We start from the raw sequence: 27,270 nt of genomic DNA, 5'->3' as shown, positions 1-27,270 counted from the left end.
AAAAAATGTTAAACTCGTCGCGAAATTATTATGACAGTTTGTTCAACGCTGAAGTCTGCTGGATCCAAATGTTAACACGAACGGCTACTTAAAGGAATAGTTTACCCCAAAAGAAAAAAAAAAACAAAAGAAAAAATATACATATTTTGAAGAAAGTTTGTGAGCAGGCTGTTTTGGGTCACCATTAACTCTCCGGATATGAGAGATTGTCCATGCTGGTTTATTATAATAGTGATTTCTGGAGTTTCTAACCACGTGTGTGAAACTTCACATCATTTATTGTTTGGAATGAGTATCCGGTTCTCTTTTAAACGTTTTCACGGTTTAGTTCGACTGAGACAAGGCCACACGGCTGCTATCATTGTTAATAAAGCATGCAATTGTTTGTAATTCTCGTGTCGAGTGTATTAGTGTGACCGGGTTAGAACTAAAGGTGGTGGCAGCATGGGTATCGACCTTCACTGAAGGAAGCAGCAGTGGACCCTAGTGGTGGCAGAAATTACAGTATTTCTTTCTACTATGGAAATCAATAGTTCCAGCTTATAAACTTCCAAAATATCTCCCTTTCTGTTTGCCAGAACAATGAAAATTCATACAGGTCTGGAACTATATATTTCGTATAAGATCTGCAGTGTTACAAAGATCAAAGTCACCCACAAAAGGATTTATTCTATCTAAAATAGAAGGCTGGTCTAGACTGGGCCAAAACACTATGCAAATGTTGTAAAATTTGCATAATGCAGCCAAAATGGTCCTGCAAAGAAAGAGATGATTGGTTTATCTTCTATTTTATTTGACTTTTTTTGTTAAAGCTCTCGTTCATTAGCAAATTGAATGTGTGATATCCACATGCTGAACTCATGTCTTAGTTATGACTTCTTTTACTATTTGCATCCGTCAATGTAGGCTTGGCAGAGAGAAATATATCCACCACTGAGTCCAAACAAAATCCCTAGAACGGTTTTAAAGTATGGTGCACAGTCTTTCCCACAATCCCAAAGTTGCATGTGATTTCTCCGACTTGTTTTGAGCAGACTTGTCGTCACCTAACTGGACAATGCACTTGCTGTCAGATGAATCGCCGGACGATATGGTGACCACCGTGTAATCTAGACTGCTTGCCTCTGAAGTTGGAGGACCGTAGCTGATGACGGGCTCTGTGTGTGTATAATAACCCATCTCCACCAGAAAGTCCTCCAAACTCATCCTCCTGACGATCATGAGAAGTCCTTTGGAGATCCGGTAGGTGGCGTGCGGGTCGTAGTTTGAACGGCCGTTGTGTTGAGTCACATAAACTCTATCAAACCACTCCTCGTCAAGACTGACAATGACACGGTCTGAGTTGCTTCTGTGCTTGTCTTCTGAGACGTAATCGGGAAGGTCTTCGGCTCCTGGTGAATTCAGATTGCCAACAACATAGTAAGGAAAATGTGTTTCTGGGAGAAGTTTATTCCCTCGTTGGTCATACCTGTTCTCAAAATAGTGGAAACCGAAGTCTCCCTCGGCTGGGTCACATTCAGAGAGCATGCTGTTGCTTTCAAAAGAAACGCAATCTTTGGCAAACCAGTAGAGGAGTTTGAGTCCGTGCCTGGGCCAAGGTCGACCAAAGCCAGCGTTCCTCAGATGGATCAATTCATTTAATGTCTCCACCATGGTCCTGGACCTTCAGAAGAGAAATGCATGTACAGCTATTTATTGAAATACAAGATCAGTGATGAAAGCGCTGAATATTTTCTTGTGTCTCAGCTTAGTTTTGTGGTTTGTGGTGAGGATCATTTAGATGATTGTGACATTGTTTGACTGTCCAGAGACTTAAGTGTGCATTTGCACTGTCCTGATATTTCGTTACGTTTCACCAGTGTTTATTACTTGCTCTACTGATATGTTGTCAGTCATTTTGATTTAAGTTAAAATCCTGCTTAAGGACAGTTTATTTCTCAAACACATGTACAGCTATATCCTGTAGTATTGTGTAACATGAGTTTACAATGATCGATGATAGAGTCATCGTTAGTTACCTTTTAATTTTATGCAATTACTTCTTACTCATGATTGTTCTGTAATGATTTTTTTCTCTCTAATTCTCAATTATCATAAATTCATCTATTTTAATCTCCAGTGACACACATTCTAGTGTTAGAATAAGGCACACTTTAAATCACAGCATTTCTAACAGTTCTCTACCGTACAATCTCCATATTGTGAATTTAATTGTTTTCACGGAGTACTGTATTTTCAGCACTTTCCTACTTTATAAAGCAGATTGCAATGCATTCTAGGAAAATATTAGCCTACTGTAAATCTTAATACGGTAGTTGCAAATGACTATAAAAACAACACCTCCTTGCACAACAGCTCTGTAAGAGACTTTTCGTGAAGATGAACGCCAACGATAGAGTATGGTACATTAAAGGGTTTCTCCACCCTACAATGGAAACTTGGTAATTAATCATTGACCTCCATGTCGTTCCAAACCTGTAAAATCTTTGTAAACATAAATCAAATACATTTTGGAAGAAAACTGCCTACCAGATACATCTTCTGTGCTTTGGTTTGAGAAACGAAATGGAGGTAAATGATTGATGACAAAATGCTTATTTTAGGGTGGAGTAACCCTTTCATTTTGGACTTTATCATGCAAACAACATCCAAATAAAATGTATCTGAGTGAACGCACACTATGCTAGGACTCGGCCGGAGGAGAGACTCTTCATGAAGACAAAAGTCCTGCTGACTAGTATTTTGCTCTTTGCAGAATTTAAAATGAAGCTACTGTCATGATCAGCTTGTTTTTATTGGCCTCTGTTTGACAGTTCTCCATGTGCTTGTCCGTGTTTACCCTGCCCATTGTTTTCTTTAGCTCGTTAACTCTTTAATGCTCGCTCTACTTAACTCGTGTCTGGTCTCGTGAGCGCCGTGGCGTGAGGACGCTACTCCTGGCTTGTGACCTTCTTCCAGTTCTGTCCTGCCTTTTTTCATAGGCTTCAAGTATAGTTGAACCTGCAACTGAATCAGCGTTCTTCCCTGACACTTTTAGCTTTAAAAATATTTAAAATATGATAAGTGTTTACTTTTAAATACATGGGTACAATTTAAATGGTTTTTTTTTCGGAGTGTCCTGCTAAGTGAGTTTGACATCTGTACTTTTACACATCCAGATTATCAATGTGAACAATTTTGGGAGCTTCCTTCATCTGCATTTTCAGTAGAGAAGTACAGTATTATTTTTATTGTGATCAGCAGAGAGCTGCTTTTTCCTTCCTTCTGACACAATATAAACTGCATACGTGGAACCTAAATATTTCTTTCACAAGTGAAATAGAAAAGCTCGTACCTCTTTGAAAAGCGTCATATATTTAACGGCTCGGTTTGTTTCCTGCTGCAGAAGCTCAGATAAGCGGAAGACTCTGGCAAACACTGAAGTAGACGTGATGTGGGCGTGTGGTTTCTATGGAGAGTCTGTCAACGTCACGCTCTTCCTGAACATGACCGGAAATCGGTGTGTATAGTAAGGAAAACATTTAAAACATGCAGAGGCTAGACAAACCTGTGTGACTGGATCACAGTGATGTTTAACAACCGTGTGTGTGACTAGGGCTGGTCTCTAGCCCAACAGAGCTGGTGAAAAGCTAAACCGTCTTCATTCAAGGAGTGTTTTCACATGAATGAGTTTTAATGTATGATTTATATTTGGTGTGTGTGGGAGAGACAGTAGGGTCTAAACATAAAAATACCGTATCATAAAAGAAATAATTTGCACAAATGCAACACTTTTTAAATGCAGCGCTCTTTGCTGGCGTTTGCTTCAGTTATGTCTTTTGTGAATGTTGATGCTTTAGTGACATAGTTATAGGGAACTAATATAATGTACTAGATATGCAACTAATTATTAATTTTGAAATAAAGAGTCCGTAGCAGTAATGGGATTACTTTTTGAAGGGATTATTCAGTAATCAGTCGGAGTATCACTGATTCTGACCATCATCATGAGAGATGACGTTCAGATGTGTGTTTGTTTACAGTATGGATCACAAAGTAGAGATCAGAATACCAGCGGAACTACGAAGGTGTAAGTCTACAAAACACACACATGCTGTCAAAAATGTCAGATTTTTACTATACTTTAGAAAACATTTAGCCCCCGTTATGTAGGATTTACCTAAACCCCACACACACTCATCTTCTTGTTCTTTGTTTAGACGCCTGTGATCTCTCACTGGTTCCAAACACAGCACACACTCGTCTCTCTGTGTCTGAGAACAGCAGGAAAGTAAAACATGTGAAAAAGCCTCAGTCGTATCCTGATCATCAAGACAGATTTGATGACTGTGAGCAGGTTCTGCGTGGACTGAGTCTGTCTGGACGCTGTTACTGGGAGGCTGAATGGAGTAAATATAGCAGTGTCATATATAAAGGAATTAGCTGGAAAGGAGAGACTGACCATTTGTTTGGATCTAATGACAAATCCTGGAGTCTCTACTGCTGTGAAAATCAGTTTTCAGCGAGGCACAATAATAACAGCACTGTCTAATAGAGTAGGAGTTTATCTGGACTGGTCGGCCGGCTCTCTGTCCTTCTACAGCGTCTCTGACACACACACACTCACACACTTACACACATTCAACACCACATTCACTGAACCCCTCTACGCTGGGATTGGGGTTTATGATGGTTCTACAATGTCCAATTAAAAGAGAGACATGTAATTAAAAATTAGAGATAAACTTGATATGTTTAGTCACATGTTAGCACTGTGTGTACTGCCACCTTGAGGCCACTGCATTAAATACAACATATACACTCATTCATGAAATCACCACCAGGTAGCACCAAGGGTAAAGTACAGAACTTTCTTAGTAAAGCTGGAAATGTGACATTTTCACTTTTAAATGAAGATGATGAAAAGAGCTATGAACAGTACCATAATGGTCACATGTATCATGTGCAGATGATCTCTCTGTGTGTCTGTGGATGATCTGTTCATGTGTGTGTGTGTGTGTGTGTGTGTGTGTGTGTGTCTGTAGGTTGTCAGGCTGTATGGTGACGGAGGAAGGCTGTGGTTATTTGTCTTCAGCTCTGAGTTCAAACCCCTCTCACCTGAGAGAGCTGGATCTGAGCTACAATCACCCAGGAGATTCAGGAGTGCAGCTGCTCAAACACAAACTGGAGGATCCCAACTATAAACTGAAGATACTCAACATATATCAACATGCAGCCCAAAGCCATGTAGGGCCCATCCCTCAGGTCCATATAATTGGTACCACCAGGAAATGTTGGCAGGGGAGATCAAATAAGACTACCTGTGATAAGCTGTCCTGACAATTAACTTGAGAGATTGCATCGAATTTTGTGTGTTTGTGTGTTAATAGTGTAGACCATCAGAATGATAGCATGACCAAAAAGGTATATGATCAAATGCACACACATCTTCGTTTGTTGCTGCCATTGTGTATTCATTGCTTTTCTGTTCTTGTGTTCCGATGCTTGTGATCTCACATTGGATCCAATCACAGCACACACTCAACTCCTCCCGTCTGAGAAGAACAGGAAGATGACACGTGCGCCAGATCATCAACCAAATTGTGATCATCCAGAGAGATTTGGTACAAGGTGTCAGGTTATATGTATAAGTGTTTTCCTGGACGCTGTTACTGGGAGAGGATGGCGTTGGGACAGAAATTTCAGTGACATAAAGGAGGAGGAAAGGAGGAAGTTACTGTCGATTTGGATACAACACCAAATCATAGAGTGTGTTTTGCACTGCTAATGGATTCACTGTCTGGCACAATGATAACAAAACTGCTATATCTGTCCCTTCACACTGCTCTAATAGAGTAGGAGTGTATCTGGACTGGTCTGTCATTCTACAGTCCACTCACACACTTAATCAACACCACATTCACTAAATCTCCCTACGCTGGACTTAGGGTTTATGATTCCTCAGTATCTCTGTGTGAGATATGTTCAACTCGGTAATAACGCAAAATATGGACATGAAGAACCATCAAAGTTGAAAAAAAATATTTTTTCATTAATCAACTGAAAACCATGACACTGATTACATTTAGCAGAACTACAGTCTTAAATGCAAGGAGGCATCATGTGATGTTTCAGGAGGCCTGCTCTGTGGGAGTTAGAGAATCCCAACATATTGAGAAAACAAAAACTTTCACAAAGTCACAGATAACATACGTGAACTTATACTCATGACTCAGAAAATACTGATGATAGTAAATGTAGCATACTGAGAAAACAAAAACGTTCACAACCTTAGCCTTGAGTCTGTGTGGATTCTGCATGTTTCTGTTGATTGTGAACATGTAATCGCTGTTAAACATTTCTTTAAAGACAGAGGAGGAGCCTGCAGTCTTACCGATATAAAGAGTCCTTGCATCAGACTAAACAGAATAAACAGTGACTTACAATCTGGGGAGAGATTTAGAAGATGACAGTATGTTCCTTGCTTCTTCCATTTCACTTTGATTATCATTACAGATGTAGAATGCCACTCTATTTCTCTGTCTTGTCTAGATGATATTATTTTTGGTGGCACTTTTCCCGGTTGTACTGGGCAGTGACTGTAAGTTCATGCAGTTTGACTGCTCTGACGTCTACAACTCAGGACAGACGGCCAGCGGGATCTACTCCATCTATCCTGCAGGAGATGTTCCTGTCTGGGTTCACTGTGACATGATCTCAGATGGGAAAGATGAAGATAAAGGAGGATGGACGGTATGAATGTGACTTTATATCATTAAACACACATCAGAACATTCATCATGAGTCATATCTTCTCTATAAACCCATCTCAGGTGATTCAGAGGAGAATGGATGGCAGCGTGAATTTCTATCGGCCGTGGGATCAGTACAAGAGAGGATTTGGGAATATAGAGAGTGAATACTGGCTGGGTAAGATCTTACAGAGAGAGTGTGTGTGTGTGTGTTGAACATGTTCTTCGTGTGTGTGTGTGTGTGTGTGTGTGTGAACATGTGTCTTCATGTTCTTGTGTGTGTGTGTGTGTGTGTGTGTGATCAGGGCTGGAGAACATGTATCAGCTGACACGAAACGGGAAGTACATGCTGAGAGTGGATCTGGAGGACTTTGAAGGAAGGAAGGGTTTCGCTCAGTACTCGTCTTTCTCTGTGGATTGTGAATGTTCTGGATATAAACTACAAGTTTCAGGGTTCACTGATGGAGGAGCAGGTAGGATGTTTTAATTTGTACTCATTAACTTAATCTGCGTGCTCTTTCACATTCATAAATACAGTTGCAATCAAAATTATTCAATCCTCTTTGGCCTTGACCATAACAAGGTCCTGCTCTAAATCTGACTTTAGAGATCTATTTTCACCAGACATACCTCGTATTCATTCATCTATTTAAATAAGCCTTTTATGTTCTGCTTGTTCAAGAGCCATTCATAACTGCACGGGGACCTACAAAATCATACCAAACATAAAAGGACTATGATTATGAGTTCTGAAGATTCAGTAGGGTTGGAGAGTTCATTGCTTTCTTGTGTCGTGAGAGTGTTTAGCTTCACGAGGAATTAATTTTACAAAGAAATAAATTCACTCCTTGCATTTAGTCAACTTTAGCAAATGCATGGGCTAAATTTATGTGCATGTTACGACTCGAGCTAATTCTGTTTTCTACTAGAGTTTCTAAAGGCTAAATTGTGTTTTAAAAAAAATGTTGTTCCGTACTGTAAATATCTGACTCAATAATGCTGTTGAATACTGATTGAATAATTCTGACTCAATAATATACATTACATTGGCATTATCACTTTTACATCGATACGTCATTTTTTCTGAAAAACGTATATTATTAAAATTGGTTGAATAATTCTGATTGAAATTATCCAATTAAATAGAAACCGTTTTGGTTTGCATATCAAGTGAATCATTTTAACGATGGTCTTTCTCTCCACAGGCAACTCTTTGATTGTCCACAACAATCAGAAATTCACAACGTTTGACAAGGATCAAGACGGCCATGCTGATAACTGTGCTAGAATGCGTCTCGGGGGGTTTTGGTACGCAAGCTGTCTGGAGGCAAACCCCAACGGTGTGTACTTATGGGGAAACGATAACACTAATTCCGCCATTGGTGTTGTCTGGTCGACCTGGAAAAACAATTTCACTTACAGTATGAAGTCTATTAGCATGAAAATCAGACGTGTATCTTAGAGACTTTAATGATTCCAGGAGCTATTGGTCTTATAATATATGCTTTATATCATACCTGTGCTAAAGAGTAAATTATGTAGGTCAGGGTGACTTTAATAAACTCCAGCACTGAAAGCACTGTGTGTGTATGAAGATGTTTCGGAATGACAAAGAAATGTCCCAGGATATTATACATATGTGCTGTATTACTCTAACTTTATAATGTACTTGAATATTGAGGTTCACTTGCAATAAGAAGTATAGCAGAAAATGCTGTTTTCACTTTTATGCAATTTTATTTAAAGAAACGACAACAAAAAATGACTGTCATTAACGTTTTGAGCCATAACATTATTATTTTTACCAAGGCTACATTAGGCTATATTTTATTGTCGCATAATATTTTGATATTTGTTCCAAAAAGCAAGTTTTTACGGTAGCGTTTTTAGCCTTTTACAATCTTTTTGGTTTTCTCGAGCATCCTCGTGTCTGCGTGTGTTCAGGGAAATGATGCAACAGAAGACACACTGAAAGATGTTTGAACAGGAAAAGGAAAGGACTTTGGACAGTTTTCCCAAGTTAATGAGAGAACCTCATATCCTTCTTATAAAACACTGTTAGCTGACTCAAGTTCTGCTCTCACCGAGCTCTAGAAGCCCGAAGCTCATTATACCATGTCTTATTCTTCAGTGTAACTTATAGTTACTTACTTTTTTCATCTCATACTTCATGAAGTTTCTCCTTTTACATTTTGGTTAAATTAAAAGGATTTGCAAAATTTGGACTTTTTGGACCGAAGGTTCCTCTGTGGTGAGTTTTTTTTTTTAATGAAAAGCTAATAATTCAAGTGCATGCTCGATTTATTTTAAAGCTATGGTATGAGATACGCAACACAGAACACCTTCTGATATTGGTTTCTAGTACAAAGGTTACGTATGTTTTACAGTCTTTCTTTGTTTAAAGTCCTTGTGAAGTGACGCCGCGTGGAATTATGAAGCTTTCTTTCTTTTCTGCATTTAACACAATATGCAAGTTTTTCTTGTTCAAGTGTTTTAATCACTTCAGTATCATTGACATTTTGTTGTTGTATTTTCTGCAGAAACACTGAGAATATCCAGCCCTGTTCCTGTTAAACATTTATTTTTGTTACACAATAGATAAGAAATAATGTTTTAAGGCATAGGATATTAAGTACATTTGAGTAACTTACACATCATTTGAAGATATTTGTCCTTTTCTTTCTCTCTACAGTCAGCGATTCAAAAGTTGAGACCAAATGATCTCTATTACCTTTCATTACCTTTAATAAAGTAACGTATGAGGGGCCCTAAAGGCTATAATTACTTATGTACACCAGTAAGAAGAAACCTCACATGCATAACTGAAAAAAACCCTCTTACAAACACAAGTGAAATGAAAAGAACTGTACTCAAATGTATTTATTCACAAAACTGAAACCCGTCTTAAAAACATTCACCAATCTTAGTCAAATTCATCTGTTCACGCCGCCAGTGATTGTGTGTGTGTGTGTGTGTGTGTGTGTGTGTGTGTGTGTGTGTGTGTGTCTAAGCGCTAGACGGCAAAGAAACAGGAAGAACAAGATCCTTATTATCTGTGACTTTGCTCTGGAGAAGCCACGCTGTTGTGTTTTGTTTTTCAGTTGCTTGTACTCTACAGCATCGCTACCGTTTTTCTCAGCTGGCGACCGATCTCTGCTGCAGTTTGCGTACATGTTCATTTTCCATTACGTGCAGTTAATTCCCAACACTGTCAGTGTTACAGTCTTTTTTTTTTCTCTCAGAAATGCTCGACTTTGAAATCACTGACCAAATGTGTCATTTCAGGCCATTCTTTAAGTGGAAAAAGTTCTTTTGCTACTTCTCCCAAACATTATCTAATTTTATCCAAAACCGAATCGGATGATCTTTAGACCAAGGCGCACAGAAATGAACAAACTGATTCTTTATATTTGCTGTACTTCAAAATACAGATCTAAAATAGGCCATACTAATTGCGTAACGTGCTAATCAGTTGCCATTCTCTCTAATGTGGCTCTTCAGCTACTGTAAGCTACGTTAGCATTTAGCTAGCTCTAAGTCCTGCTTTCGTGTGCTCGTCCTCCAAGCAGGTTGTTGAATGAGCTGAGCCGTTGATCCCGAACCGTTCAGGTTGTGGGCAGGCTGCACGATGAATTGAAATGTAATCAAAATCACGATTAGACAGAAGCTGTGATTGTGTCTCTGTCAGTTCTGTCATCAGTAGTAAAACTCTATCTACTGCTGCAGCTGAATAAACAGAAGATTTCAATGCTTTCACTGATTCAACACGATTGATACGACTAGAGTAATATTCGGTTTATCTGAGCTCTAATGATTCGAATTTTCATTATAGTAAAGCATATATATAATGCAATGCTAATCGCCAGATCATCTCACAAAGGATTTATTTCAAACACTTGACTGTTATGAAGTGAGTTTGGAGTAAAAATAGGTCGTTAAATGTAATATTTTCACATGCTTTGAGAAAAAGCAGCTTTATTACACAGAGCCATAGCTCAATGACAAGCTTTGCCAAGATTATCGTTATCGTGAATATATATTTTTTTATTTGATAATCGTACGATTAAAGTGTCTGTACGCTTTCTTTCTTTTTTTCAGTAGCTTGTCAGAGAACTACGTCTCGGTAGTAAATGTTGGTGATGGAGAACACTACTCCTACTAATCACAGAATGGCTTTACTGGTGAGATCTGCATGACAAGGATTCATCGTGCAGACCTAGTCGTGGGATCAAATCCCATGTGGCACATGTCCAGACCGCAAGAGGTGTTGTGGCCAGAAGCAATGCATCTTGTGTGTATTTAAATCATTCTCACCTGTTCCTCTAAACTTCCTCATGTCATAGCAAGCGACGTTATGCTCAAAGACCAAGCCCAGTGTGGGTCAAGTTGTGTGTATTGGGAAATAAATGTGTTTTTGTTCCTTTTTAATTCACACCTGTACTTCTCATTTTTGCGTACATCCCCTTTATGTTGTATTGCTGCTTGTCGCCGCTATTAAGATTTAGTTTTTCTTGATCTGCAGAAGTGAATCGTTGAAGGACGATGGCATGTGTTAAAGAGCTGCTCGTAAACCCACTGAAGGATCTGGTTAAGGATGATCTAAAAGAGTTTCGGTGGCACTTGAAGAATTATGAGGGTGTTTCAGCTTCTGAGATGGAGAATGCAGATGTCTTAGACACAGTAGATAAAATGATGGCACTTTTTGGAGAAAAAGAAGCTGTTGAGATCACAATTAACATCCTGAAGAAGATGAACCAGAATCTTCTGGTTGAAGAGATAGAGAACCAATACATCAGAGGTAACTAAATGTTAAATTACGTATTTTATATAGGCTACAGAGATGTTATTAGAGATGATGCCTATATGGCAACTCTAGGATAACAAATATCACACAGTAAATGACTATACTGAAAAAATGAACAAAGTTGAAGCAATGATCACGTTTAATCAGGATTATTATGATATAAGGAACATTTGGTGTAGATTCACAGCTTGTCTGAGGTTTTGCAGGAACAGAGAAACTCATTAATCCTTAGTGCATTTATATTGTTATTAGAAGTAGAGTTCATAGTAGTTTTGTTATTTTCCCAGTATTATTTTCAGTTCTAACCAGGGCTAACTTCAGTCAACATTACAAATATGCATTAATACATGGTTATTGTAATTACTAAAGCTATCGTCATATAATTCTATTGCCGAAGTGTCCATAGAGGGTTAATAATACTTACAATATATTGAGTTTGATAGTTGTCTCTCACATTATCCCACAGAAACAGTAACATTGCATAGATTAGTGTACAGTGTTATTTGAATCATTTACTCCATTTCATTCATTTAACATATTTAATATTTGGGGCTTCCAAGTTATGACATATTTGAACTACTTTTTACATTTCATTCAAAGTAAGTCATATTCCCAGAAATAGCACATTTACAGACTCAGTACAGTAAGCATTAGTGTCTTTATCTATTCCTGTGAACCCCCATATGAGAGCACATGCATGACATGTCTGTTTAACCGTCATATATATTTTAAAATACCAGAGGTCCTTAGATAAATCCTTGTGGCACTCAAAACTTTTCTTGCGCTATCTTACATAATCCCGTTTAAATACTAAAATGTTAACATTCAGACAAGAAGAATTCATAATGCTTCATTTTTAATACAAGTATAATTGTCTGATTATTCTATTAGTATGTTGTAATCTTAAGTGATGATAACAGCACTGAGGTAAAAAAAATTAAAAAATACACTTATTGAAAAAAAACAATATGGCAAGTTTGTAAAAAAAAAAAAAAAAAAAAAAAAGCCCTCTTAATTTTGATATCACTAACTTGTTTTGCTATTTTATTTTCCTTTTTCACAAAGTCTCAACTCCTAAAGTTGCTGATACAGCTGATTACAGAGAGATCAGTCTCAGGCTGAAGAACAGATTACAAGAAGACTATAATCGGATATTGATTGGTAATTCACAAACGGGTCATCAGAAATATCTGAACGATATTTACACTGATCTATACGTGGTGGAGAACGAGACTGGAGGAATAGTGAATGACCACGAGGTGAGACGCATTCAACTGAACATCCACCACGTTACTGTGAAGAACACCACAATCTTGTGCAATGATCTGTTCAAAGTTCAGCATGATGATGGTCGACAAAACAAAAAAGTGTTAACAATGGGGATTGCTGGGGTGGGAAAAACTGTCTCTGTCAATAAGTTCATTCTTGACTGGGCTGAAGAAAAGGAAAATCAGGACATTCTCTTCATATTTCCACTCCCATTCCGTAGACTGAATATGATTACAAAGGACTGCAGTCTCATGGAACTGCTTCACGAATGCTTCTTTAGTGATCCTCAAGAGCTACCCTTACTTCCTAAGGATGACTGTAAGGTCATGTTCATTTTCGATGGGCTGGATGAATGTCGCTTCCCTTTGAGATTTCATGATTGTGATAGATTAATGGATGTGCATGAAAAAACAACTGTGAGTCAGATAGTAACAAACCTGATCAAAAGGAATCTGGTTTCGTCTGCTCTCATCTGGATCACATCCAGACCAGCAGCAGCCGGTCTGATACCCAGAGACCACATTGATCAGGTGACAGAAGTGCGAGGATTCAACGATGAGCAAAAAGAGCAATATTTCATCAAAAACAGCAGTCTTGAGCTTGCCGGAAACATCATGCGTCACATCAGAAAATCAAGGAGTCTGTACATCATGTGCCACATCCCTCTTTTCTGCTGGATCTCTCTCACTGTTCTTCAGCCTCTGCTGGCTCGAGAGAGCAATGACAAAACTCCTACAACTCTCACAGAGATGTACACAGCCTTCTTGCTTTCTCAGAAGCAACAGATGGAAAAAAAATACAGTGATAATCCTGAACTTAGGTTAGAAGCCAGATGCTTTGATAAGATTGTCCTGAAGCTTGGGAAACTGGCCTTTAAACAGCTGGAGAAAGGAAATCTGATTTTCTACAAAGAAGATCTTGAGGAGTGTGGACTAGATGTCAGTGAAGGGTCGGTGTACTCTGGATTATGCACTCAGATCTTTCAGGAGGAAAAGGCTGTTTCAGCCAAAAACATTTACAGCTTTGTACATCTCAGTGTCCAGGAGTTCCTTGCTGCTCTCTATGTGTTTTTGATTTACAAAGATGAGAAATCAAACCTATTTTTTCACACATGGAAAAAGACAATATCATGGAAACTTTCTAACAGGCCACTGTTTCATCTTCTGAAGTCTGCAGTCAACAAGGCATTACAAAGTGAGAATGGACACCTGGACCTTTTCCTCCGGTTTCTCTTGGGTCTCTCATTGGAGTCCAATCAGAATGACTTGAAGGAACTGCTGCCAGAAGTGGAACTGAAAACTATGAATATTAAAAACACCGTTGACTATATAAAACAGACAATAGAGAAGGAGAAATCAGCGGAGAGGACAATCAATCTGTTCTTCTGCCTAAGTGAACTGAAATATGACTTTGTAAGTGATATCCAGAAGAACCTGAGCTCTGGAAATCTTTCAGCACAGAATCTGTCCTCTGCTCAGTGGTCAGCTCTGGTGTATGTGCTGCTGATGTCAGAAAGCACTCAAGATAAGTTGGAACTGCAAAAATACAGAAGATCTGAAGAAGCACTGATGAGAATGTTGCCAGTGATCAAAAACACAAGAAGGGCACTGTGAGAATATTTTTTTATTTATTCACGCATTTACATCATTTATCTGTGTAATTAGGATGTGATATGACATTTCCTTAAGTAACACTGAATCTCCAAAAGCAGACAAGGTAAATTGCATCTATTGTGTTTCATTAATTAAAGAAATTGAATGCTACAAAAATACTGGTCTATAAATACAGGATTTGTTTTATGAAGAGTTCAATTACTGAAAAAAATATGTAAAGGAAGAGTATTAAATTGCAATTCAATAATCACAGGATATATTTGATGGTATTATCATCTCTACAATCAAAAGCTTTTTCTTCTTTCAAATCATATATTATGAACCCTTTCTGATGCACATTATACCATTGTTTGTTTTTCACACAGGCTACAGTCCTGTAATCTCACTGTTGAGTGTTGTGGGAGTTTGTCGTTGGTGTTACAGTCCTCTATCCTGAGGGAGCTGGATCTGAGTAACAATGACCTGCAGGATTCAGGAGTGAAGCTGCTCTCCGATGGACTGAAGAGTCCAAACTGTCAGCTGCAGATACTGAGGTGATGTACAGCTCTGAGAACAGACATACTTTTACAATGTTACTCTGAACATTGATATTGACGCAGAATTGACGTAATACAGCCTCAAATTAGAAATCTAGAGTAATAGAGTAAATAACTGTAGAATTTGAATTACCTAAATCTGCTAATTTTGTCCTTAAACTGTGCATTAACCAGACGTGATTCAATTAGATTCCATAAACCTTTTGATAAATTTAACTATTGCAGCTTTGATTATTAGGCTAAATATTTCTTAATATAATTCAGGCCACTAATTTAGATATTTTTGCAAAGTGACCAATAATGTAATTGGACTTTTGATGTGTGTCTGTAGGTTGTCAGGCTGTATGGTGACAGAGGAAGGCTGTGGTTATTTGTCTTCAGCTCTGAGTTCAAACCCCTCACACCTGAGAGAGCTGGATCTGAGCTACAATCACCCAGGAGATTCAGGAGTGCAGCTGCTCAAACACAAACTGGAGGATCCAGACTATACACTGCAGATACTAAAGTACGTTTGGTGGTTAGAAAAAATTTACAGTTATGGTACACTAAGTAAATTTGTATACACTGCTCAAAAAAATAGGGAACACTTATTACAGTATCTTACTGGGCAGTCATGGCCTACTGGTTAGATAATCCGATGTTTAACCCAAAAGTTGCAGGTTCGAGTTTTTAGGAATTGTTGGAAGTTGAGGGAATAACCAGTGCTCTTTCCTCCCTCAATACCAGGATTGAGTGTGTGTGTGTGAGTGTGTGAGTGTGAGTGTGAGTGTGTGTGTGTGTGTGTGTGTGTGTGTGTGTGTGTGTGTGTGTGTGTGTGTGTGTGAGTGTGAGTGTGAGTGTGTGTGTGTGTGAGTGTGTGTGTGAGTGTGTGTTAAATGCAGAGCGCAAATATTTTGTGATGTCATCTCCTTATTACAGTATCTTAATTCTTATTATAGGATGATCACAGTATAACACAACACTAGTTAAACTTCAGGGAACTCAAATCAAGTACTTGAGTAAAGTGCAGATGCAGACACCCCAATAAAATATTACTCCACTAAAGTAGTTTATTTTCTGTTCATTTTCAGAATTACTTGAGTAAAAGAACAAATACAAAGTACTGCTACAGTAACACGTTTTTGCTGCATACCCAGTACCTAAACTAAACCTTACAAACCATTAATAAGGAACAAATTAAGATTTTTTTGAGGGAAAAGTAGTAGTTAATAGTTAACAAGTGTTTATATTTCATTTTTATTGTAAACAATTGAAAGACTGTACATTTTTGTTTTGGCCCTCCTGCAATGTTGATAGCAAAAAAAAGAAATAAAATATATATATATAAATATATATATATATATATATATATATATATATATATATATATATATATATATATATATATATATATATATACACAGTGATGAATGTCCTGATGATGGAGATTAGAGATTGTGTTTGTGTGTTTATAGTGTGGATCATGGAGGAGCGATCAGAATGTCAGCAGGACCAAGAAAATGTAATGTGTCTTCAAACATTTAATAGATAAGTGTTGTAGATGAGTGATTCTCAACCTTTTTTGAGAGTCATTAATAGTGAAGGCACTTTGAAACCATCCTCAACCCATCCTTTATGACTCTGATGAACAGTGCAATCAAATATAATTCAGCTAACATGTCCAATATTCAGCCACATAATCTGTTCTCTTTTAATTGGGAATGTGTCGTCTGTTCAAATATTAAATAATTCATGTATGCTACTCAGATATTGTAAGGGACCGTTTCTCTCTTCTTGTGTTCAGGGGCCTGTGATCTCACACTGGATCCAAACACAGCACACACTCGACTCATTCTGTCGGATGAGAACAGGACCGTCACACTTGTGTATGTTTACCAGCCGTATCCTGATCACCCAGAGAGATTCGAGCTGTGCGATCAGGTTCTGTGTGGAGAGAGTCTGACTGGACGCCATTACTGGGAGGCTGAATGGAGCGGGAGGTTTGCTATTATAGCAGTGTCCTATAAAGGCATCAGCAGGAAAGAACGGAAAGGTTGTTGGTTTGGATACAATGATAAATCCTGGAGTCTGTGGTACTTTGATAACAGATTCACTGTCCGTCACAATAATAAGAAAACTAGCACAGTCCCTTCATCCTCTAATAGAGTAGGAGTTTATCTGGACTGGTCGGCCGGCTCTCTGTCCTTCTACAGCGTCTCTGACACACACACACTCACACACTTACACACATTCAACACCACATTCACCGAACCCCTCTACGCTGGGTTCGGGGTTCATTATGATTCTTCACTGTCTCTGTGTCAGGTTTGAGTACACACAAGCACTTTTTACATTAGCTGGCACTGATGAGGTTTATTTAAGGTGCTGGCACTGATAGGCTCGTCGGTAGGCCTTCACCGGACGGGTTTTGCAGTAGTCTGCCGTTAGCTTGAACACTGTTTGGTGACCTTTTGGGTGTTTTGGGAGTTGAAGAGAGACACCTTTTTCTGGTGCTCTGCTTCTTCCTGGGATGTGTCTGTATTTATGTGAGGTTGTGACAGACATAGAGACCTTTGGGAGGAGCTTCAGAGCTTTCTTCAGTTCAGAGCAGGAACCAGATATATATAACAAACGCAAATAAAGAAATAAAACGCCTTGTGAATTTAATAGATGATATGTATCAGATGTGTAACAGAATCTAGTATTTCATTTATTGCAAACACATTGCAGGTATTTTAACATACTGTAAAAAGAGCATATTGTTATTGTCCACATCTTCATAATAAAAATCTAAATGCAATCACTTTGTGTTTATAATGTTGACTCTCTCTCATCATCCTCCACAACGACTTCTTCACCCTCTTTCTCCTCATGACTCCGATTGAAGAACATTTTAATAGTTAGCACATTATGGACTCAATATAAATGACACACATATATGCAAAGGAATAAAGTTGTTAAATAAATATATATATATATATATATATATATATATATATATATATATATATATATATATATATATATATATATATATATATATAATTTGAGTTCTTGATACTGTTTGTGTTTCACGTTTCTGCGTGTTTTACCAAAGACTATAGAAATACATCGACGGTTCACTTCTATACTGCAGGAACCCAACATGGCAGACCCTTCTTCTAAACGAAAGAGCCAACCCTTGCTTGGAAAAACCGTGCGTCACTGCAGAGCTGTTAGAGCCTTACATTACAGATACATTTTAGTGTATTATCATTAAGGGTAGGGGTTATTATTATTAAGTGTAAGTTTCTTGATTGTACTTCAGAGACCTTCATTCCCTTCGGTTTTCCCTCCTATCATTCCCCTTCACCACCTAAAACTATGGATGTGAAAATAAAATGAAGCTTTCTGGCAAAACTCGGCTTAGATAAAGAATAAATCACTCTGAGGTTCATTGTGAAATGTAGTTTAGGGAACTTGGAAGAGTTTTAAGTGGAAAACAATAGTTTTATGAGGTTCATTGCACGTTCTCTCAGTGATAATCATTGCACTGTTAACAGTTTCCCTGTATTTTTACAGTAGGTCAGTTGTACAGTACTGTAATGCAACTTTACAGTAATGGAAAACAGTATTTTATTGTATTTTTACAGAAGTATACTTCAGTCTATCGTTAGTTGTACTTTAGCACTACTTTCACACATTGATTTTTGCTAAAGTGTAATTATTGCAAGTATACTTTTTAGTTTGCTTTAAGAGAACTTTCAAATGTGTTTCCTCCTGATTAGCCCTTTGAATCTTTGGGGAAGTAGTCTGCATGTGTAACAGTAAGGATGTTAATGATTATGCGAGTAATTGCTGATTTAGATGCATGGTTCTTTCTCAAAATAACATTTTATGAGATGTTTAAAATGTAAAGTCCAATTGCTCAAGTCCTGATGTTTTCCTGTGTGCACCTTTTAACTATTAACTTTTGTGTAATAACTAGTGGGTAGGACGTAGAATAAGGTTGTGCAGAATATGTGCTTTATAATAAACAGCCAGTATGCTAGTAATCTTTATGCTAATATAAGCAACTAATTAATAGTGAGATTTAAGTATTACCAAAATATATTATTTTGAATGATGCATATTCCCTGTGAAACCCCTTTTGGGAAACACGAGACATGCCTCTAGATACGCTTTCATAAAAAAACATGCATTTGAACATCTTGATAGTTGCTGAATTCATTTATTCTCTCCGTCAGAAACACACTGCAACAAAATAACTGGGGTTTATTACCAAATGAAACACCATACGGATTCATAATCATTAAACTTGGTATGTCTGTATATAAAGTTAAAATAAAAACCTGTGTATTGCCAGCAAGACTGAAGTCAACACTGAGAAATGCAAAAGTTCCAAATTGCATAATTAATATTTTTATTTAAGTACATATCTGTTAGAGAAGTGATGGAGGAGGAGACAGAGGAGGAGACAGATATATAAAGAGAGCTCGCGTCAGTCTCAACAACACAAACGGTGAGTTACCGCTTTATTCTTCATTTACCTCGAACAATATTCTGGAATTTTTAGAAAATACAATATAAAACAGACTTTTCTAGATAAAACAGGTTTCTGCTGTGATAGAGCCTGAGAAGATGGCAGTAAGTTCATGTATTAGTTACCGTGAACCAGTGGTCTACACTCGTATGTGTTTATTATCAGTGTGATGTTCATCTCTTTCTCTCTCTGTCTCATGAAGATGTTGGTGTTCTTAGTGGTTCTTCTTCCAGCTGTATTTGGAAGTGACTGTAAATTCAGGCCAGTCGACTGCTCTGACGTCTACAACTCAGGACAGACGGCCAGCGGGATCTACTCCATCTATCCTGCAGGAGATGTTCCTGTCTGGGTTCACTGTGACATGATCTCAGATGGGAAAGATGAAGATAAAGGAGGATGGACGGTATGAATGTGACTTTATATCACTAAACACACATCAGAACATTCATCATGAGTCATATCTTCTCTATAAACCCATCTCAGGTGATTCAGAGGAGAATGGATGGCAGCGTGAATTTCTATCGGCCGTGGAATCAGTACAAGAGAGGATTTGGGAATATAGAGAGTGAATACTGGCTGGGTAAGATCTCACAGAGAGAGTGTGTGTGTGTGTGTGTTGAACATGTTCTTCGTGTGTGTGTGTGATCAGGGCTGGAGAACATGTATCAGCTGACACGAAACAGGAAGTACATGCTGAGAGTGGATCTGGAGGACTTTGAAGGAAGGAAGGGTTTTGCTCAGTACTCGTCTTTCTCTGTGGATTGTGAATGTTCTGGATATAAACTACATGTTTCAGGGTTCACTGATGGAGGAGCAGGTAAGGCACTTCTATTCCTAAATAAATGCACACCCCGATCATGCACCTTTTTTTTGTAATTTTAAAAGGATTCAGCCAAAAAAGAAAATGATTTCATGTTTTACCCCCAAGACATCCCTAGGTGTGCATGACTTTCTTCTTTCAGACACATGCAATTAAATGTCCTGGCTCTTCTAAGCTTTATATCACTGGGTTAAATGGGGGTTGAGATTTTGAAGTCCAATAAAGTGCATCAATCCATCATTTCGTAATAAGAAATTATTAAACGATAAATAAACACTTTTTTACTTTTTCATAAATTTGGACCCAGACTGTTTGTTCATTGGTAAATGTTAGGAAAACTGGACGTTAATCTGAAATATCCAAGAAAAGTGTGGGATATTAGCCATAATACTCTGATAATATACACAATGTGGGTAAAATAAAGACTGCTGATTGGAAAACTGTGTATTTATTATAAAACCCATCTGGGTAAAGGTAGGAACTAGACCATGTTATATACACTATTAATCTCATTAACCAGCTCTTCCTCTCTGCAGGTGACTCTTTGACCCAACATAACGATATGAAGTTCACAACCTTTGATAACGACCAGGACAATGACCCTGGTAACTGTGCCAAACAGTATCTCGGGGGATTCTGGTACAATAACTGTCACGTAACAAATCCCACCGGTGTGTATTTGTGGGGAGAAGATGCCACACACTTTGCCGTCGGTGTTGTTTGGCACACCTGGAAAATGAACTATGACGTCAGTATGAAGTCTATCAGCATCAAGATCAAAAGTGTTTTCTGGTAACATTAGCGTTTCCTGGAGCAAAAGTATGCTGTATACAAAAACATGAGGAGTCTTCCACTAGTCACGCCATTCGCAAACCCTTTGTGTTTGTTATTATTATTTATTTTCAGAAAGCATCACAGTCTGAACAGACAGATGCTAATGACACTTGAAGGAACTGATTTTATGATCGTGTTTTCTCCTTGTTTTTGAATGTGAGCAGATTCTTGTTTGGGAAAGAGTTCTGTTCTAGTAAATCATATTTAAGTTCTGTAAAGCTGCACGTCATATCACCGAGCTTCCACACACCTTTCAGTCAGAACTCATTAAATGCTCCCTATTTATTTTCAAATAACATTCATGTAACATGGACACACATTATCTTTCCGATGCATTGTTACCAGCCTCAGCACCTAAATAAACATCTTGTTTGCTTTGAGAGAACTTTGAACTTTAAGGAATCTTTAAGGAAATCGCCTGAATGAGTAACAGTAAGGATGTTGATAATATCACTAATTGTCTTAGATCTAGATCTCAATATAATAAAATAACAGTTTATGACATGTTGAAATGAAAGTACAGTGAAGTGTACACACACACACACACACACACACACACACACACACACACACACTCACACACACACACACACACACACACACACACACACACACACACACACACACACACACACACACACACACACACACACACACACACACACACACACACACACACACACACACACACACACACACACACACACACACACACACACACACACACACACACACACACACACACACACACACACACACACACACACACACACACACACACACACACACACACACACACACACACACACACACACACACACACACACACACACACACACACACACACACACACACACACACACACACACACACACACACACACACACACACACACACACACACACACACACACACACACACACACACACACACACACACACACACACACACACACACACACACACACACACACACACACACACACACACACACACACACACACACACACACACACACACACACACACACACACACACACACACACACACACACACACACACACACACACACACACACACACACACACACACACACACACACACACACACACACACACACACACACACACACACACACACACACACACACACACACACACACACACACACACACACTCACACACACACACACACACACACACACACACACACACACACACACACACACACACACACACACACACACACACACACACACACACACACACACACACACACACACACACACACACACACACACACACACACACACACACACACACACACACACACACACACACACACACACACACACACACACACACACACACACACACACACACACACACACACACACACACACACACACACACACACACACACACACACACACACACACACACACACACACACACACACACACACACACACTCACACACACACACACACACACACACACACACACACACACACACACACACACACACACACACACACACACACACACACACACACACACACACACACACACACACACACACACACACACACACACACACACACACACACACACACACACACACACACACACACACACACACACACACACACACACACACACACACACACACACACACACACACACACACACACACACACACACACACACACACACACACACACACACACACACACACACACACACACACACACACACACACACACACACACACACACACACACACACACACACACACTCACTCACACACTCACACACACACACACTCACTCACTTTGAGCAGTGGCATCTTCTCCAGATCACGCTGAAAAGAGCTTTGAGTTTTGTCGTACAGTATCGTAGAGCAATACATCAGTCTAATCTGTAAATTAGATTGTTATTTTTTGCATACAGTCACTATATCAACAAAACATTCATAAAGAAAATAAACAGGTTGAAACCCGTCAATAAAATGACCTGTAACTCAGAGAAAACATGACCCACAGACATATAGAGAGATCTATAGAAAGCGTGCTGTTAGTCATGTAGAAAAGAAATATTCTGTGATAAAGTTATCTGTATGAAACTAACACCACGTATAGTTTCTTTGTCTGATCTAATTCTTTTTAATGCGGCCACATCCGCAATTAGATCAATTGGTTTAAAAATATATGTTTAAAAAATCCTGATAATTGTTGAATTTTCTGTAACAGAGTAAGACAGTTTATCTCTGCCATCTCTCTAAGCGAAGCATGTTCAGGTTAGCTGGCTAACAGAAGGTAATCTGAAATTAGATTAGAAATTTGATTCATTATTACTAATGATTTATAGCTAAAAAAATACTTTAACCTTTCAGGATTATTTGATGAATACAAAGATAAAGAACAGCATTTATTTGAAACATAAATAACGATCAAATTCAGATTTAATCAAATATGATTAAAAAAGATGCCACATTTTATTATTAGGTGATTCAACACATACAGGCTTTAAGAAGATCACCCTATCTGATGTGAACATAGCAGAACAACAATAGAGAAATATAGACAGTATCATCTGATGTGCTTACACTGAGAAAAGTAAAACTTCAACCTGAAGTTGATCGAACAGCGGAAACAGTATCAGACGTTGTTTCTAAGACACACGTGTGATCTTCATGCTGATGGATTTCAGACCGACATCGTACCCCTTCCAGCTTGGCCAAACATTTCCAATGGGCAAAACTTTTGCAGTGGGATAAAAATCTTTTCCCCATAAATACACACCGTTGGGGTTCGTACCGTAACAGTTTTTGTACCAAAACGCTCCCAAATACTGTCTGGCACAGTTAACGTTGTCAGAATCTTGGTCCTTGTCAAAGGTGGAGAACTTCTGTCCGTCGTGGAAGGACATAGCGTCTTCTGCAAAGAGTTAGAACATCATTGAGGGCATACAGATTACATATTTAGCATTTATAATGTTTAATTTCCAGCAACATGTATTTCAGACTCTCCAATTCTACACAAATATTTTAAAGGGATAGTTCACCCAAAAATGATAATGTGATGTTTATCTGTATATCCCCAGAGAATTTAGGCGACTTTGTTTCTTCAGTAGAACACAAATGAACAAAAATGAACTGTCAATACCATGCCATATAATGACAGTCAACGGGCCTTTAAGAGTCAAACATCTCTCAAATGGACCGTTGATTCTCCTAATTGAGAGTCAGCCTATCGTGTGAATAAAAGCACTACAACACATGACATAAAAAGCAACTATACGAGGCAAGTTAAGGTGCGTGAATACAAAGCATAAATCATTATTCAGATTTTAGAATAAGCTTGTCATTTTTGCATATGTTAAGGATTTTGTCAGCCATCGTGTTCATCTGAAGTTCGCTGCTGTAACGCATATGAACTGAACTTTTTAACTAACAAGATAAATCCTGACATTAAACAAAGAAGCGTTTGCATGCTCTGCCTTGTAAGGATGTACAGGGATACGTTAGATATGAAAATGTTTTCTCATTAAATGCATGATTTTCTATTAATTCAATGCATGTTATGGATCCTCCGAGCAAGACTTACCTTGTGGACTTACTCCATCTCCACTCCATCGTCTGCATTCATTCAAGCTCTGAGGTGTGTGCTACTATTCCTTAGACCTCTAATCTGTAGCATCCATTTATCACTTTATTTACATCAAGGGCTCTTGTTTTGAAGATAATACCCACCTGCCATTTCTCCAAACTGCCTATGAGCTCATTGCCAACAACCTGGTTTTATATCTACTCTAACCATCTTGTGAGTCTGCTTCTGTAACAGTATAATGCATGGTAATACTAGGGGAAAGCATGAGCAATCCAGTTTAGTTCCTTTATAAATTGGTGGGTATATGACGGAAAGAGCCAAGGTGGAAAATAAAACCCATTTGATTGAGATAACGCCAGGAGATGATAAGAACCGGGAGACACTGAAGAACCAGTGTTAGGAACTCTAGTGTACCTAATTATCTAATTAGGTACTTAATAGCAGCCATTGAACTTACAGGAAATAAAATGTCCTGATCATGTAAATACGTTATAGAACAGCCGTAACGTTACAAAGGAAAGAAAGGTAATACATGTATTTAAGCTTAAATCCAACTGTTTCAAATCAACAAACCATTAAATCATGAATTCCATAACTTTTTATGTAATACATCGGCTGCTACTTAATACTTACTAGGTAATTAACTTAAAATAAAATGTTAACATAGTCTTATTCGCATGTAAAACAAACAAAGCAGGCAAGTAACACAACCATAAAAGAGACGACGCCAGACAAAGATCAAAAAGTAAGGAATAAAACTAAACAGGAAGGAACAAAAAAGAATCCAAAACTCAAAGGCATAGAACGAAACACCTACGTGCTCCTCCATCAGTGAACCCTGAAACACTCAGTCGATACCCATCAGCTTCAGGACCAACAGAGAAGGACGAGTACTGAGCGAAAGCTTTATTTCCTTCAAAGTCCTCCAGATCCACTCTCAGCATGTACTTCCTGTCTCGTGTCAGCTGATACATGTTCTCCAGCCCTGATCACACACACACACACACACACACACACACACATGAAGAACATGTTCAACACTAGACATGAACACACACACTCTCTCTGTGAGATCTTACCCAGCCAGTATTCACTCTCTATATTCCCAAATCCTCTCTTGTACTGATTCCACGGCCGAAAGAAATTCACGCTGCCATCCATTCTCCTCTGAATCACCTGAGATGGGTTTATAGAGAAGATATGACTCATGATGAATGTTCTGATGTGTGTTTAATGATATAAAGTCACATTCATACCGTCCATCCTCCTCTGTCTGCAGCGTTTCCATCTGAGATCATCTGGCAGTAAACCCAGACAGGAACATCATCTACCGGATAGATTGGATAAATCCCACTGATTTTTTGTCCTGAGTTATAAATCTCAGAACAGTCGACTGGCATGAATTTACAGTCACTTCCCAAAACAGCCGGTAGAAGAGCCGCCAAAAACACCATCATCTACACGACACCGAGAGAGAGAGACGGATGTCACAGCGAAAAAAAGATGAAAACGCCTTGAGAAACAGAGAAAGAGTTATTGATGAACTTACTGCCATATTCTCAGTATTCCTTCAGCAGATCACAGCAGGGATCTGTTTTATATAGTCAGAAATAACAATCACTTTTATATCAAGTGTATGTTGTTATGTTCCGTAAAGTAACTTACCGTTTGTGTTGTGCTGTTTGGTGCAAATACTCTGTGTATATATATCTATTCAGATTCTCAGGCTCCTCCTCTGCATCTTTATGTAAATGTCCACAATGAAGCTCTAGATGTCTAGCGATATGATCATATGACCTGTAATTTATGTTTAGAGAGACAAAATTAAATATCGGATTATGGCGAATAACCCATCCTGCTGGGAAAAATACACACTGACTCACACAGTCACTTAGAACAAAATGACCACAGCAATTTTATTTACATTAATTATTTTATTACATTTAAATAGCCTCAGACAACTCTGGTGACCAGACAAATATAACCTGAATTTTTTAGTGTTTTGTATCGAGAATAAAATGACAACAAGTAGAATCACAGGAGCCATTTTTATTTACAATGAAACATAAAGAAAAAAAAGTTTAAACTGGGAAAGTTTACAATGATGTAGGATCTCTTCTTCTTTTGAAAACAGTTTGGAGAGGTTATGAGTTTCTGTGTTGGAATTTGGTCCCATTCTTGCTTGATGAGGTTTCAGCAGTCTGTGGTCGTCTTTGGTGTATTTTTTGCATAGTGACCGATCCTGACCGCAGCATTTCAGTTCAACTACAAAGCCATGCTGTTGAAATATATTGATTTTAAAGGGATAGTTCAAGCAAAAATGAAAATGTGGTGTTTATCTGCTTATTTCCACTATGTAGGCGACTGTGTTTCTTCAGTAGAACAGAAAAGAAGATTTTTAATGTTGCAGTCTGTCAGTCATATAATGGGAGTCGATGGCTACAAAATCTTCTAAAGCTCAAAACCAAAAAACGAAACCAAATTAAACCCTGCGTCTGGTGACGATTCATTAGGGGCTTCGCAGTAAATTCTGTAGAAATAATAGTTTGTTCTC

At 38.4% G+C, this 27,270-nt stretch overlaps 6 protein-coding genes across 7 annotated transcripts; 4 read left to right on the top strand and 2 right to left on the bottom strand.

The window, feature by feature from the left end:
• Positions 1-175: 175 nt before the first annotated feature.
• LOC122323288 lies at positions 176-3,434 on the bottom strand. The gene is made up of 2 exons (XM_043217060.1): positions 3,335-3,434; positions 176-1,663 (listed from the first exon to the last, which is right to left on the bottom strand). Exon 2 carries the CDS (start codon positions 1,651-1,653, stop codon positions 964-966), a length of 690 nt encoding a protein of 229 aa, XP_043072995.1. The 5' UTR covers positions 1,654-1,663; positions 3,335-3,434; the 3' UTR covers positions 176-963.
• LOC122324118 (stonustoxin subunit beta-like) lies at positions 3,380-5,008 on the top strand. The gene is made up of 3 exons (XM_043218371.1): positions 3,380-3,499; positions 4,023-4,069; positions 4,200-5,008. The coding sequence occupies exons 1-3, from the start codon at positions 3,432-3,434 to the stop codon at positions 4,529-4,531; spliced, it is 447 nt and encodes a 148-aa protein (XP_043074306.1). The 5' UTR covers positions 3,380-3,431; the 3' UTR covers positions 4,532-5,008.
• Positions 5,009-5,560: 552 nt separating this feature from the next.
• LOC122322914 (microfibril-associated glycoprotein 4-like) lies at positions 5,561-8,310 on the top strand. The gene is made up of 5 exons (XM_043216551.1): positions 5,561-6,451; positions 6,532-6,732; positions 6,813-6,909; positions 7,037-7,204; positions 7,937-8,310. The coding sequence occupies exons 1-5, from the start codon at positions 6,446-6,448 to the stop codon at positions 8,191-8,193; spliced, it is 729 nt and encodes a 242-aa protein (XP_043072486.1). The 5' UTR covers positions 5,561-6,445; the 3' UTR covers positions 8,194-8,310.
• A 385-nt stretch (positions 8,311-8,695) lies between these two features.
• On the top strand, positions 8,696-17,735 carry LOC122356586 (NACHT, LRR and PYD domains-containing protein 12-like). 2 transcript variants are annotated; one of them, XM_043255514.1, is made up of 7 exons: positions 8,696-8,982; positions 11,254-11,529; positions 12,601-14,413; positions 14,783-14,950; positions 15,285-15,458; positions 16,408-16,454; positions 16,737-17,735. In XM_043255514.1, the coding sequence occupies exons 2-7, from the start codon at positions 11,274-11,276 to the stop codon at positions 17,261-17,263; spliced, it is 2,985 nt and encodes a 994-aa protein (XP_043111449.1). In that variant the 5' UTR covers positions 8,696-8,982; positions 11,254-11,273; the 3' UTR covers positions 17,264-17,735. The 2 variants fall into 2 exon arrangements, with proteins under 2 accessions (XP_043111449.1, XP_043111537.1); XM_043255602.1 differs by lacking the exon at positions 8,696-8,982 and adding an exon at positions 9,007-11,022.
• Positions 17,736-19,457: 1,722 nt separating this feature from the next.
• Positions 19,458-21,419, top strand: LOC122362918 (microfibril-associated glycoprotein 4-like). The gene is made up of 5 exons (XM_043264729.1): positions 19,458-19,558; positions 19,657-19,857; positions 19,938-20,034; positions 20,104-20,271; positions 20,811-21,419. Exons 1-5 carry the CDS (start codon positions 19,553-19,555, stop codon positions 21,068-21,070), a joined length of 732 nt encoding a protein of 243 aa, XP_043120664.1. The 5' UTR covers positions 19,458-19,552; the 3' UTR covers positions 21,071-21,419.
• Positions 21,420-23,578: 2,159 nt separating this feature from the next.
• On the bottom strand, positions 23,579-26,389 carry LOC122362660 (microfibril-associated glycoprotein 4-like). Its single transcript, XM_043264240.1, has 5 exons — positions 26,266-26,389; positions 25,973-26,173; positions 25,796-25,892; positions 25,534-25,701; positions 23,579-24,044 (listed from the first exon to the last, which is right to left on the bottom strand). The coding sequence occupies exons 1-5, from the start codon at positions 26,269-26,271 to the stop codon at positions 23,779-23,781; spliced, it is 738 nt and encodes a 245-aa protein (XP_043120175.1). The 5' UTR covers positions 26,272-26,389; the 3' UTR covers positions 23,579-23,778.
• Positions 26,390-27,270: the final 881 nt, after the last annotated feature.

The sequence above is a fragment of the Puntigrus tetrazona genome, chromosome 1, assembly GCF_018831695.1.
Source record: "Puntigrus tetrazona isolate hp1 chromosome 1, ASM1883169v1, whole genome shotgun sequence".
NCBI classification, from domain to species: Eukaryota; Metazoa; Chordata; class Actinopteri; order Cypriniformes; family Cyprinidae; genus Puntigrus; species Puntigrus tetrazona.
Note: the sequence above shows the minus strand (reverse complement) of the source record. Positions and strands in the feature narration are given on the sequence as shown.

Excerpts from the sequence above, each read along its gene's own strand:
- LOC122362660 (XM_043264240.1), bottom strand. Across the intron at positions 25,893-25,972 it reads CAGACAGAGGAGGATGGACG|GTGATTCAGAGGAGAATGGA; the intron begins GTATGAATGTGA and ends AACCCATCTCAG. Across the intron at positions 25,702-25,795 it reads AGAGAGTGAATACTGGCTGG|GGCTGGAGAACATGTATCAG; the intron begins GTAAGATCTCAC and ends GTGTGTGATCAG.
- LOC122362918 (XM_043264729.1), top strand. Across the intron at positions 20,035-20,103 it reads AGAGAGTGAATACTGGCTGG|GGCTGGAGAACATGTATCAG; the intron begins GTAAGATCTCAC and ends GTGTGTGATCAG. Across the intron at positions 20,272-20,810 it reads GTTCACTGATGGAGGAGCAG|GTGACTCTTTGACCCAACAT; the intron begins GTAAGGCACTTC and ends TCCTCTCTGCAG.
- LOC122324118 (XM_043218371.1), top strand. The coding sequence starts at position 3,432 with ATGTGGGCGTGTGGTTTCTATGGAGAGTCTGTCAACGTCACGCTCTTC. Across the intron at positions 3,500-4,022 it reads CTGAACATGACCGGAAATCG|TATGGATCACAAAGTAGAGA; the intron begins GTGTGTATAGTA and ends GTTTGTTTACAG. Across the intron at positions 4,070-4,199 it reads ACCAGCGGAACTACGAAGGT|ACGCCTGTGATCTCTCACTG; the intron begins GTAAGTCTACAA and ends TTCTTTGTTTAG.
- LOC122323288 (XM_043217060.1), bottom strand. The coding sequence starts at position 1,653 with ATGGTGGAGACATTAAATGAATTGATCCATCTGAGGAACGCTGGCTTT.
- LOC122356586 (XM_043255514.1), top strand. The coding sequence starts at position 11,274 with ATGGCATGTGTTAAAGAGCTGCTCGTAAACCCACTGAAGGATCTGGTT. Across the intron at positions 11,530-12,600 it reads AGAGAACCAATACATCAGAG|TCTCAACTCCTAAAGTTGCT; the intron begins GTAACTAAATGT and ends TTTTTCACAAAG. Across the intron at positions 14,414-14,782 it reads AAAAACACAAGAAGGGCACT|GCTACAGTCCTGTAATCTCA; the intron begins GTGAGAATATTT and ends TTTTTCACACAG.
- LOC122322914 (XM_043216551.1), top strand. Across the intron at positions 6,733-6,812 it reads AAGATAAAGGAGGATGGACG|GTGATTCAGAGGAGAATGGA; the intron begins GTATGAATGTGA and ends AACCCATCTCAG. Across the intron at positions 6,910-7,036 it reads AGAGAGTGAATACTGGCTGG|GGCTGGAGAACATGTATCAG; the intron begins GTAAGATCTTAC and ends GTGTGTGATCAG.